At 39.2% G+C, this 14392-nt stretch overlaps 1 protein-coding gene across 3 annotated transcripts in view; it reads right to left on the bottom strand.

Moving 5' to 3' along the window:
• The window catches only part of ASPG (asparaginase), a 109509-nt gene that overhangs the window by 20624 nt on the left and 74493 nt on the right, over positions 1-14392 (bottom strand). For 2 of the 3 annotated variants that reach the window (XM_025197212.1, XM_025197213.1), the window contains 5 exons: positions 11911-12023; positions 9721-9906; positions 5861-5974; positions 2437-2556; positions 2010-2081 (listed from right to left, as the gene is read on the bottom strand). In XM_025197212.1, coding sequence (XP_025052997.1) covers positions 2010-2081; positions 2437-2556; positions 5861-5974; positions 9721-9906; positions 11911-12023 — 605 coding nt within the window. The remainder of the gene's footprint in view (positions 1-2009; positions 2082-2436; positions 2557-5860; positions 5975-9720; positions 9907-11910; positions 12024-14392) is intronic. The other variant, XM_025197214.1, reaches the window with a different exon arrangement.

Raw genomic sequence — 14392 nt, 5'->3', positions numbered from 1 at the left:
ATCAAGATTTGGCCAACAAATAACAGGCAATTCTTTCAGCATGTTCTAAAATGTTTGCTTTTCAGAGCAATAAGCATATCAAGTCTTAGAAGTTGTGTTTACATAGCACAATGCAGTGGCATGTAGAGATCCTCAAGCTACCTCTGAATGAGCTAGCTCAGGGCTGTCCAACTTGTAGCCAGCAGGGTCCACATGCCCCATGGGTCACACAGATGCCCCCCACCACTGCTGCAATGATATCACATAGACCCCTGCCCCCCACTTCTACTACTGCACCGTGCACCACGTAGCCATGGCTTCATCCAGAGCTCCCTCTGCTCTGCTACACAACTCCCCCAGGGCAGGCCCAGAATGAAGAAGCCAAAAGAGGGAAGGGGAGCCCAGAGACTCCAGATGCTATAACAGCTGGAGCAACAGGGTAAGCAGGGACTGGATGGGTGCCAAGGGGGTCGCATGCAGTTTGCAGGCTACTAGTTGAATAGCCTTGAACTTGCTCATCCACTGGAAGCAGCAGAGCCATAGCTGAGCAATTCTGTACTTTGGGTGATGACAGAACATGGGAAAGTGGCAGCAGCTGGGCTGCCAGCAGTGATGAACATAATTTTCATAATGCAAGAATATACTACATAGACAGAAAAACTGGATTACATTTTTTAAGTTGTTGAGCCACGCTTTTGTACAAATAACATTACTAAACTTCTGGTGCATCCTAACCTTGCATCAATGCATTTATAATGCCAATATTGTCTGCATTATTCTAGATCTAGTATGCATTAGAATACTCTGTGGGGCCTTCTAAAACATGATAATGGGAAAGAGAAACCATAGTTTCTCGCCATGGTGTACACTTGCCAGTTTGGTCTACGAAGTGACAGAAATGCTGTTACAGCTAAAGAGAACTGCACCTTAACATTACAACAAAAGAAAAGCATTGCGTCTCTCACAAATCTAGTGCTTTTCTAAGAAAGAATGAACTAGCTCAGGGCTGTCCAACTTCTAACCAGGTGAGCCCACTTGTCCTGTGGGCCACACTAGCAGGGTCCACATGCCCTATCAAATATCTCCCTGAACTCAGCCTTTGAGAGCACAAGTTAAACATAATAATAAAACCCCAAAAATCTGCAGCATGAAAATATTTGGCTTTGTTCCACTTAGAGTTGGGGATAGAGGACAAAACAAAAATTTACAACCTGTGCCGCTCCCTGCTCTCCCTTCCCCTTCCCCCTAAGCATCAGACTATCAATGCCTCACTTGTCCAATACAGTTCTTGCTCATCTCTGGCAGCATGGTCAGGAAATAAGTATTGCAATCAAAGATGAAAAGAGCCAGAGATCAATGGTTTTGCTCTGTAACTTCTCTTAGGTCTGGGCTACACACAGTTTTTGCATCACTTAAATATTTTGGGAATTGGTTACTTCCTTTCAAAATAATTAAGCCAGTATAATCCCTATTGCATTTAATTATATGCTACACTGCCAATTTAAGCCTTTTAAATAGATGTAATTTCATCCTCAAAAAAACAGTGTAAAAAGTATGTTTAGATGAGCAATAGAATCTTCTCTGGGGCTATCAATCCTTGATTAATCATTCTGAAGATCTTTTCTGTATGACAGCAAAGAGCTTACTAACGCATGTTGTAAAATTATTTTGTCACCAAGAGAACTGTCTTAAACACCTACAGCCAATTTTCTCTGTTATAAATCAACTCTTCTTCAATGCTGGTGTTTTTGAAACCCAACTGCAGAATGATTCCTGTTCTACAAGTTCAGAGTGACAGCCTCGAATTTGTCATCAGCTTGTTTTATATCTGACTAACTCCATGTGGTACCCAATCCCTGGTCCTTTTTGTTTTCTTCCCATCCCCATGCATCCTAAGTTGGCCCCATTTTATTATGGCCTATATTTATTCACCCTTGAGTACACTGAACCTTCCCTGAGACCAAGCCAAGAGAAGGTCAGAATACTTTGTCTTGTAAGACTCTCCACCAAGTCACGTAATACCATCCTACCTGTGCAATCAGTAGTGACACCTCACGTTTATCAGCGTACAGAATACCCCCTCTCATGCCAGTCATATGCACCTGTGTATACAATTATGGAATTTTCCTAGTTGTCTCAAACTTTCCAAAGTGTTAGTATATTTGGGCATAGAACATGCACACAAATTTGATCTTATTTTCTTTCACTTCACAAGAACCAAGCGTGACTTAGTCAGCCTTTTAGACTTTGTGATTGCCTAGAACTGTGAACCAGGAAATCAAGAGGATGATTTTATAGAAATATAAAAGAAAAAAAAGTTAGGGATTTGATTGTGAAATTTTGTACTTCTTGTATTAAAATTTATGTTCCTTTTCATTTTTGCTTTGCAGTGCACCTTGAAGCTGTGCTGTTTGAGCTGAATTTTCTGCTTTGTGAGAGTTCGGTTTAAGCCCTTACCTCTTTGCAGCTTGTAGCTAGAAATTTTGCAAGTACTTGAATAAATTTGCTATTTGTGAGAGAGATCTTGGCTCCTGTGGGTACTACAGTCATTTCTCCTCTCAGATTCTCACCCAGCTTCTGCAAAAATGACCAAGATAAAACATTATAAAAATTAAGGGGAAAGATAGTGAATGCTTTCAAGACATGTTTTATTAGCCTAAGTTAGAAAGTTATGGGGAAGTCATGGAAAAGTGCATCAGGATCTGAGGGAACACATGTTCACCAGAGCACCCCAGGAGATGACAAGGTCCAACGGTCACAAACTCCTGCAAGAGCGTTTTAGGCTGGACATAAGGAAAAGCTTCTTTACTGTCCGAGCCCCCAAGGCCTGGAACAGACTCCCCCTAGAGGTGGTGCAAGCACCTACTCTGGACACTTTCAAGAAACATTTGGACATTTATCTTGCTGGGATCCTTTGACCCCAGCTGACTTCCTACCCTTTGGGCAGGGGGCTGGACCTGATGATTTTACAAGGTCCCTTTCAGCCCTAATGTCTATGAAATCTATGAAAAACCAAATGGATGAAAATTACTGTTAAAAAAAAAAAGGAAAATTAAAAAAATATCACTTGGTAGAATGCACACATTGATTAAATTCCATAATATTTTCTATAGGCTTTAAAATGCCTATTTGCTTAGCACAGGAAAATCTAAAGGGCAGAACAATATATCTGGAGGGGGGGAGAGGGGAAGTAATATGCATTCATAAGTCAGGATCCCCTAACGTGGTAAGCAGCACCCTTTCTAAATAAAATGGCATATTAAAACTCTGAACAAGAAACTAGCATTAGTAGACAAACAGTGCTTTTGGGAAATGCTCTGCACCGTTCTAAGATAGTGTCTTTTTCCAGTATTTTAGGAAACTGAAGTTCTAAAGCTCCGACTACAGACAGGCACGTATTTACCCTTAGGTGAACCATGGAAGTCAATGGTTTAACATAAAGCATAAACATAATGATTTGCAAGATGAGGGCATTAGAACTAGTCAGAAAAAAGCAGCAATCACATTTTCTGCTTACACATCTATCCGTAACCATTAGAAACAACCTCTTGAACAAACAGCAGGGAAAAAATCAAATATATTAAGATCTAGAAACCAGCTTCTATTAAAATTGGAGGAAAGGAGGACCAACATTGATAATCATTAACAAATCAATTTGGTTTCCTGACTTCAATGACTTTTATAGGCTGTCCCTGTCTTGTCAAGGGTGCTGATAGAACTATAAAGCATTTCGTTGTCTCAATGAGAATTGTGAGAACTGGACAGTGGATGTTTATAAAGGGCAAGGTATGACACTGGAAGAAGAAATGTCTTGGCTTTATCTGCATCTGGGCACATCAAAAAAAAAAGACATCCAAGCACTTATAATAACCATCTGCTGGAAGACAAATTTACATGCGTCAGAAGTTACACACTTACTGGGTACATTTCCAGAATTTCACAGGCTGACCTAAATTTTATGGTCATGATGCAAGTTTGGAAGAACTGAGATTATTTCATTGGAAGAGAAGATCGAGGGGAATTTGATAAGACATCTTCAAATGCAAAAGGACCCATTATTAGAGAGAGAATGGTGAACAACTGTTCTGGATCCAAAAAGGTAGGACAAGAAGTAGTGGTCTTAAATTGTAACAAGGGAGATTTAGGTTAGATATGAGAAAGAAGGTATTAGTTATGCAGGTGATTTAGCATTGAAACAGATTACCTACAGAGATAGTGGGATCTGTTACCATAAAAATTTTAAGTGAAAACATGAAAATGTTTCTCTGGGATGGTTTAGACAGAGATGATCCTACCTTGAGCAAGAGGTTGGATTTAAGGATCTGCTATGGTCCCCCTTCCAGCTCTATTTTTCTATTATTCCAGTTAAAGCAGTCTACCTTCCACAGCTAACCTAGGCAACTGGTACTTGGAGCCACATAGCCACATTAGGCTAACCTAAGGATGATCACTCAAGTAATACAGCCTGGCTTCTCACTGCAAAGTGGTTGGATGCCAGCCTGAGTTATAACCTAACACCCTCAGCTAGGAAGCCAACCCAGGCTTAAAGTACTTACAAGCCCAGGTCAGACATTTTTCTATGCGAGCAGGGCAACAACTAAAACCTAGAAAAGAACACAGGCTAGCTGTGCATCATGGGCATCCCCAAAGACTGGCCAGGCAGCCAAACTGAAGGGCTTCTGCTAAAATACCATTTCTTTTTACAAAATACAGTTGAAATGACATGTTCATCTGTGGAGTAATGAATGGATTCCCACCGTCTTGGGCACTGCTATTTCTTTAGGAAAGCAGCCACCATATCTTCCACTGTGCTGACCACCGGACATGTTCCTGCAGAGTGCAATGGACTCTTCCTTTAGTAAAAAGGCACTGCCTCTCTTCAAGCAAGGAGATTTATCAAGCAACTGGTAGTTAAAAAGTCATGTTTACTAATAAGCTTGATAGAAGAGAGATAAGGTTGACAGTATTAACATTAAAGATTTCACATACAGATAACTAGTTATCCTCTTTAAAAGTTTGTAAGAAAACAAATTTAAGCTCAGGCTTGGTTTTATCCAATGGGAAAAACAACAAAATTAAAATTAAATCTATGGAACATCTCATGCTTACATCATCCAAAAAACCCCAATCTAATCAGGATTATGACATCAATAAACACAAGAACAGCAATTACAATCTGTGCACTCTACAGTTTCCCCAACAAAACCAGATATTTGATACTGGATTATATATTAGAGTAACGGTTATCTGTGCCTATTTCCCAAAAAATTTATGATATTAAGAACTGAAAAAGCATCCAGCATTATACATGTGTTAAGAAATATTTATCAATTACAACAAACACAATAGTCATTCACGTTTAATATGCATACCTAATAAAAACTGTTTTATCTTCTTAAAATTACACCTAAATATTAACACTCAAATCACACACTTTAGTGAAATAAGTAGCAAAATGCCAGCTGCTTCATTAAAGCTAAAATCTGAAGTATGGGTGAAAACGTGGCTCCACGGAAGTCAGTGGAAGTTTTGATATTAATTCAGGTGGGACTAGGTTTCCATCTCCATTCTCAATTCCAATTCAGGTGTTATTTATTTGGCCCATACATTGAAGCTGGAGGACAAGCTCAATACTGAATTTGTCTGAGGATTTTCCTCCCACCTCAAATATATCAAGCATATCTATTTTCACATTTATAATTATATCATTTGGCATTAAGAAAGATATTGTGATCATTCATGTTAAATTTGTAGAAACAAATGCTCATGGATATGCATTGGAAAAAAAAGATTATTTAATTAGACAGAGGCCAGTAGAGTAAATAGGTGAAAGTTTTATTTATAAAACTCAAATTCCTAAATGCATTAGTTAAATATTTACCTCTCTCTTTTCTTCCCAGCTTATATCAGTTTTGCTCAACACATATGACAGTTTAGCTAGGGCTGCTTCAGGTGTCATATCACTTCCAGGAATTACTCCTACAGCAGTGAGAGTCTGAATAAAAAGAGATTCACCTGAATTAGTGTAATATTCAGAAGCACTAGTGTATGGTATTGGTACACATACATGATTGGAAACTATACAGAATGCAATATCTATTTGAGCGTTGCTGTAGTAACATTTTACTAAAGAACCAACATATATTGGCTAATGGCCATGACTGTCAAATAAACACTTTTACATTTCCATAAATGTATTTGATACCAACACTGGTTTGCAAAGCCTATTTCTTTCCTTATCTTAAAATGAAAAGGTTAGGGGTGCATATTTTCATAGGTGTTAGGTTACCTCTTAGTGAACAGCTGCCATTATCAGCTTTTCAATCAGTAGCATTTTTCAAATTGCCAAGTAGCCTGTTCTCACACGAACATATTTAGCTTTTTATTAGGGGGCATTACCTTGGATGAGTTCCAGCACCGAAGTGTGCTCGCAATAGGGATGTTTTCATACCCTTCCAAGCTGCATTAGTAGTGTGTGACGGGACATGAGACTAGACTGCATAATGTGCAGAGTTCTGGCAAAACCAAACACAAGCCGCAAGAAGACTGCTTCTCTTTGAAGTTTAATGAATGTTTGAACCAAAGTGAAAACGGAACCAGAACCAGCTTGATCCATCTTCAATATGTACATAGAGGCCACTGACCAATGAGCAAGGCAGTGAAGACAAAGGAAGTTTATGTGTTTAATGAATGTTAAAATGGTAAGTAAAAAGGCCAGTGTAATTACTCAGGTTTTTCCAGGACACAGTGCTTTGCCACACATTATAGTAAGGATAACTATCCGGCAGAAACATCTTTACTTCATGCCAGAAATTCTCAGAGGAGCGAAGCAATACAGGGCATTTATAGACACGCTGCGGAGGGGGGTGAGGGGAGGGCTTTAATTAGCGAGGCTCCAAAAGCCATGCTAATTAAAATGCCCAGAGCGTCACGTATGTCAGCATCCCCATGCTGAAAAATGGTGCCAGGGATGCTTTAACTAAGCTCGTACAAGCTTTCAAAGTGCCCCTGCTGCCATTTTTCAGCACGGGGATGCCAATACACATGATACTGGAGTGCAGTAATTGCCACGCTCCAGCAGACTCGATTAATCAAGTCTGTTCCTACGTGCTGGAATTACGTGCAGCCTCGCTGCATGTGTATAGGAGCCCACATTTTCCAAACAGAATGAAAGATAATATTATTTAGTGAAAAAATCATGCCCTAACTGTGAAAGCCCCAGACTGATATTTCAAAACACAGGGGAAAATGTACCTCCCCCCACCCTCCACATCTACTGATATCTATAGAGCTATCTGGAAGGTGAGTTTGTCCCAGAGCCAAGGAATACATTAGGGGAAAGGAAAAGGGGTTTTTTAGCTTTCTTCCTCCACACTGTGTGCATCTACACATGCAATTAACACAGCGCAATCAACTCCAGCACAATTCACCCTGGAGTCAGCTGCTCCTGGGCACTGTATCTGCATGTGTGCCTGGGACCACAGCACTTTGAGCCAGGACAGAGCAACCCTGGGTTGTCAGGGGGCCCAGGGGCTTAGCCCTGAGCTCTGGGTGGTGGCATTAGTTAGCAGAGGGGCTGGCTGGGGCATGACGGTTAAACATAGTGCCCCTACACTTTAGCATCCTCATGCCCCAGCCAGCCCCAGTCACCACGTATACAGTCGGACCCCCAGTTACATAGTTTCGAGCTATACTGATTCACATAGATATGCTTTATATAATGTGACCATGTTTCAACTTACACAATACCCTGCTTCACGTTTACACTGTTTGCGGTAGAACAGTTGTTAGTTTGGAGTTGGCTTTCACAGCGTTAGCATCACTTGTCATCTCCTCCAAGACTGTCCATCATTTTTGGTTACGTTAACCCCTGAATATTTGTGAAAATGGCGCCAAAGAAAGCCTTTGATGTTATGCCCAAAAGAGCATGTAAGTCTATCACCCTGGCCCAGAAAATAGAAATCCTTGATAAATTAAGAGAAGGCAATAGCGCTGCGTCGATTGCTCGCCAATACAGTTTAAGTGAATCGACTGTGCGTACCATTAAAAAAAGTGAGCGAAAAATCAGAGACTGTGTGAAAACAACAGCCCCTGTGAGTCCAAGAGTGTCGTTGGTGACTAGAATTCCTCATTTAGATAAGGTTGAGAAACTCCTTAATCTTTGGATCAATGAAATGACCAATACAAAAGGAGCAGTTGTCGATAGCACAGCAATTAGGGCTAAAGCTTTGTTTCTGTATGAGCACATAGCTGGGAGTAAAGGTTTTAATAAGGCTATTAATTCCATTATTTTGTGTTTAAATATCCTTTTATTATGAAATAATGTTATCAAATCTTGGTCCCAGGTCCCTATCCCCCTGTTTTCCATTGACTCAATGCCTCAAGTTACATGGTTTCAACTTACACCGTGTTTTTCAGCAACATATCCCCCGCGTAACTCAGGGTCTGACTGTACATGCATTTCAGCAGAATAAATTACTCCATCGTAGGATAGTACTGTCCCCAACACAGTATTATCCTACGGTAGAGTTAATTAATTTACTGCTCCCTAATACTAGCACATGTGTAGATGGTGACGCTTTACTGCAAAGCTAACACCATACATTTTGCTTCGGACCCATAATTAACAACAATAATCTTCACAGGTGATGTGCTTGGAGAAATATCCCAAGGTAGAAAAAAGCTCATTTCCTTCCACTATATTATAGTCAAAGCAGTAGACCATATAGTTAATTAGGTTTCATATTCAAGTTCTGCAAGTTCAAAGATTTTGGTAACTTTTAGTGTTTAGACTTTACATTGTTTAAAATCCTTCTGTTCAATTATTTTCTTCAGTCTCCACATAGTTCTGCTGCAGTAGTAGAAGAGCATGGATCTCCACAACAATCAACCTCCTCAATCTTCTAACATTAGCTAAAAACTTTACAGCTCCCAAATAAAAATCCGAGTTCTCATTTCAGAAAAGAACCAGATTTCAATCTTGCAAAGGCTGCTTTCCCAATACTTCCATTTACCCTTCCCCCTACCCATTTCCCAATGATCACTATATTGGCAATTTAAATTACAACATTTTTTCTGAAGCAAAACGAAAGCTGCATCAACTCTTTTTTTTCCAAGCTATTAAAGCAACTGAGCCATACAGTATAAGGCTGAGAGAGTTATGAATACAAGGCATATTATACAAAAGGTTAGCCATTAAACAGTCATGTTAAGTAAGTCAAATGAAGTCACTTCCCCCCTTACTCTCACAATTCAGAGCTCTCACGTAGGTCACAAACTCCAGTCAAGCCAAGACTCATTAGCTCTAATGATGCAGTGTCTAACCTAAGGATTATGAACTGCACACTGGAAACCTATTAAAAATATTTTGAATTCCTTCAATATCAAGGTATCTCTCTGCAGCTGGATTTTTCCTTAAAAACAAAACAAAACCCACACACACCTTAGCTCCCACCTGCTTTTAGGTCTCCAGAGACCATAGTTTAACGGCCTTCATTCTGCAAGATGTCCCAGTACACAATATATGTGTACATCCCTCTCACTATGAACTTCATTGTCACATGTAGATTAGCCTACTGGGAACGCCGACAGTCAAATAAGGAAAACCATTTAGAACGCTACATGGGTTTGTAAATGTTTTGGCCTTATTTTGTAAATGATTAAAAGTAACGACAAAACTGTATCAGTCAAACATTCCTTTTACACAAAATCAGAACCAGAATGAGTTTTATTTCCCCTCACCTGTCCAGTTGCATAGACCGGAGTAACAGTTCCTCGTAAGCACTGGGTACAATTTAAAATCACTACTTTTCGATCTGTTGCTTTCTTCAGTTCTTCCAGCAAATCTTCTCTGTTATTTGGTGCATTACCACTTCCATATGTTTCGAGCACAATGCCCTCAATAGGAGGCTGAAGAAACGCCTTCACCTGTTTAAAGTTTCATATGTCACATAGCTATACCAGTATACAAATTTGATTTAAAACCCCTTTTTGCCTCCCCCTACATATTTAAATTAAGGTATTTTATAAAAATACTAAATTGTTTTTAATGAAGAGCTAAAAGCATAGCTAACTTGGATGGCGTGATTGATGGGATTTATGGAGGATGCTTTCACCTGAGTACACATTCTAACCACATTCAAAGCTGTACAAGTATGACAAATGCAATAGCAGAATTCAGGGGAAAAGAAATTGAGGAAGGGTCCAAAACTGGTGCGTGGGAGCCTAATAAAATAATGTGAGAAGCCAAACAAAGGTGGGTACTACTGGGATCCTGTTAACTAATAATAAGGGTGCAGCTGTGCAAATTATGCAACTGAAAACCAATTCAATCTCATCTGACACAAGCCTTTCCATGAAAAGGATGCTGACAAAAAGTGATGCCAGGATTACTAACTTCAGAGTGCTTCCAAACATGTTCCCTCGATCTGAGATATACAAAAGTATATTTAATTAAAATGCTGGGTTATTTTTATTTAAGCAGGAATAAGAATCTTATAAAGTGATTCTTCAGGCAGTTTTAAAACTTGCCCTTTGTGAATATCATTTCTACAAAATACAAATGGAATTTTCAAAGGAGGCTATGAACGCTGAGAGCCTAATTCTTTTAGTATCCCATGGAAAAATAATCACAGATAGATGTACACTATTTTAAAAATAAACCACATTTAAATTATTTATTTATTTTCACAGAAATGACCTAGGGGATGGGGGGAAGGGAAGGATGAATTATTATTTAAATGCCATTACCAAGGCTATGCTGGTGCATCACAATAAAACATCAAGGGATTACATTTATACTTATCAAATGAATATAGAAATATTTATAAACTGAATTAATAGATTTCTTATTTGGTAAATTTGATCTCTAATAATGAAATCTATCATGTGTAATAGAGATACCTTCTACTCATTCAAAACCCAAAATCCCAATGAAGCCTGAAGGAGTTTTTAAACAAGAGACAATTCTTTTAATCTTGAAGGAAAGAAGTTTACTTCTACCCAGCTGGAAATGAGGTGGGTACTATATCTTAGTGTGAAAAAGGTGTTTGGTGAAGTTCTTTTCCTAGGAAGATATTTTAGACAACTTAGACATTTCTTTGTTGACCACATACAGCATAATCCCCCATGATGCTAGCTATACAGTAGGAGTTTATTACATGTCTGCCACCTCTCTGCCTTTCCATCTGTTCCTATGCACCTAAAAAGGATGCTAATGAAATTGAGGAATGCTGTTTAAACTACCTGATTCAATTTAAGATAGCAATGGCCATGAAAGAAGTAAGAGGTCAATTTAGGGAAGGTGTGGATATATTAAGCAGTAAAGAACATCACAATAAAGGCACATTCTTCAAAGTGATCCAGAGGCCAACAGTTGGGTCTGATTTATCAACAGGCCTCCATATGGGAGCAGGGAGTCACGGTACTGAATCCTGTATCAGGAAGAGAACCTTAAAGAGAACCTTAAAACAGCACAATTTTCTCTTTCCAATTCCTTATACTGTGGATTCTTTGCCAAAGGTGTGTGTACACACACACACACACACACTCTCTCTTTACTGCCTGGCAAAGGAGCATTTCCCAGTCACTGTAGCTTGCAGGTTCTCATCAAGAGTTCAAATGGATCTTGCAGACAATTTATCATCGATTCCAGGACACATGCATTTCAGATTAAAGATGCTTTGAACATCTTAAAGTTTATGGTATACAAAGAGAGTCTTGAAATGCTAGGACAGCCCAGCTATATTACTGACAAAAATGCTTGCCACAGGAGGATGACAACCTAACCAAATCAGGATACCTTGCTCAAGATTCTTTAATTTAAAAAACATCACATTAAGTCTCCAGTGCATATGAGCCATTGTAGCACTGCAGCTCTGACACACATGCCAGGGGGCTAAAGGTTTCCAGAAATAAAAACAAAATGCTTACAGCAGCAGCAGTGATGCCCGGAAAGATGCGGAGTAACGCAACATTCGTGTTCATGTTTGTGTGGACTCGAAATTTCTCAGTGGTGTTGGCTCTCCACACTGTTTCCCAGTTAACTGTTAAGAAGACATCTTGTTCAATATTAAAACTTCACAACAACGTATCAGGTATATCTATAGCGCTTTACACTTCGTTTTTAAAGTTGATGCCGTATGTCATCAGCGGGGCCTTCATACCATAAAAACTAAGAGCGAGGGAAGCAAAAGGCCACCCAATCACAGCAATTGTAGTGACTCGGCTCACTTGGTTTAAGATATTTCAATAATACTTGAAAGCCACATTCAGTCCAAGCTCTGTTGTGCTAGATTTTAAGTCCTGAAAATGCCAAACAATTTAAATCCCCAGGAAAAAAAAATATTATTCAGCAGCAGTAATAATTTCTACATTATTACCCCTCCAGGGATAATTTATAATAGTTTAGTTTTAGTGCTGACTCAAGACAAGAAATATTAAACTCAAGGGTACCTGTTCAGTTCCAACTAGTGACCAGCATGATCTGCTGTATACCAAATTGACTGAATACATTTGAATATAATCCTCTGGGAACATAAATTTAAAGAGTTAATTTGGTGGGTATGAAAGGTGTTTGACTATCCAGTTAGGCTCATAACATCACCACTGCACCATGTCATCGCTCTGCTCATTACACCTCCATCTGTTTGCAATGCTCAGAGCATTGCAGCCAACAGAAGAGTGTGCAAGCCGAGCGGAAGTGAAATATTTACTTTTCATATATTTTAATAGGAACGTCATTGTTTTGTAATTGAAATGACATCAACACGTGTACTGAAAGTCAAAAAAACCTGCATCGTCTCAAACACGAGATGTGACACAAATTTTGAATGTCATATTAAAGACAGATGTTGTTATTGTTGCCACTAATCATCTCCAGAGTTTATAATGTACTTACTAATGATTAAATAAAATAGCAAGGATTCAATTAACTGCAATTATGCATTTAAAGCCAGAAGCCAGCTGTTTAACTAATAGTTTGTTTGTGTTCCATTATTACAAGCCAAGTCATGCATTATTGATTTCAAAATTTTACGATTCCAGCACAAGAGAGCAATGTCAGTAATTCTGACAACTTGAGGGGGAAAAAAAAGTCTGAATCAAAAGGACTTTGGCATACAGTGGTCCATAGCCTGAGGCATTATATTGCAATGAAAGCAAAGATAACGTTATAAAACTTAGTTCATAATGGAAAACAAATTGTTTCTTTTCATTTTTGGAGAAGTCCCTGAGTTGTATACGAATGCCATAGCATTTGTTCTTACACAGTACACCTTTCCACTCAGTGCTGTAAGGAATTACTCAGATCTGAAAACATTCAGCCACTATTCTGATTTTCTGTTAGTAGTTACAGCTGTTTATCTGCTATCCAATGTATGCGGGTAATAGCTCCCCTCCAAACCCACAACAAAACATTTTCCTTCCTTAATGTTAAGACATGAGTTTCGGGGGGGGAAGGGGAGGGGGGGGGATGAATCAAGACACACTATCCATATCTGATATCACCTATGCATATACAGCCTTTATATCATATGATGTGGTATCATCATAACTATTCTGAATATTTCTTTCCTCATCTTCCCCACCCTCCCTGAAAAGTAACAAAAACACTTATTCTCAGCATAAAAGGGCCTCTACATAGGTCCTAACAAAAAAGTGCCTTAAGCACAATGCTTAGGCAGGGGAGGCGAGGGGAGAGGAGAAGAAGGGATTAGATAAACAAATGTCTGTACTCCTACACTGTGAAATAGATTGAATACAACATTCAGGACAAATATAATGCCAAGCAAACCAGCCATACATCAGGAAATGATCTCCACCATACTGGGAGTATGAGAGCAAGAGGGATTTATGCAGATTTAGGAGAGCGTGCAGAGCAGTAACGTTGCATGGAGGTTGACCGGCACAATTCAGGAGCTCACCCAGCTGGATTTACTACTTGACCAATGTCACAGGCTGTCTTGACTGAAACACACAGAGCAGTGTGAGCATCTGGATTCTTGCAGGAAAATACATATTAGCTTGACACTGGAAACACAGCTTGCTTCTAAGTGGCTTCACAACAGATGGGAATGGATAAAGAGACAGTCTGAAACCCGTACCATAAATAAAAGACTACCCTGAGTATAAAATAGCCCCTCCAATAAATAGATTCTACATATGGAAAAATTATGAATTGTTATAATTTTCCAGATACATAATCTAATTATTGGAGGTTTGCCTTGAATTTGACCCCCTCCCACTGCTACAGCAAGGAAAAAAATCAATCTGGGGAGTCAGGTATCCCTTTGCTCTCTGCTTCACCCCAACTTTTCCCTCTAGCAGCCCCTTCCCCCTCTCCTTACTGTCAGAAACTGCTCTCCCTGGGCACATGGAGCAAAATTAAACAACAGCCTTGAAATTAAATATAGCT

This window comes from Alligator sinensis, unplaced genomic scaffold (genome assembly GCF_000455745.1).
Source record: "Alligator sinensis unplaced genomic scaffold, ASM45574v1 scaffold85_1, whole genome shotgun sequence".
NCBI lineage: Eukaryota > Metazoa > Chordata > Crocodylia > Alligatoridae > Alligator > Alligator sinensis.
Note: the sequence above shows the minus strand (reverse complement) of the source record. Positions and strands in the feature narration are given on the sequence as shown.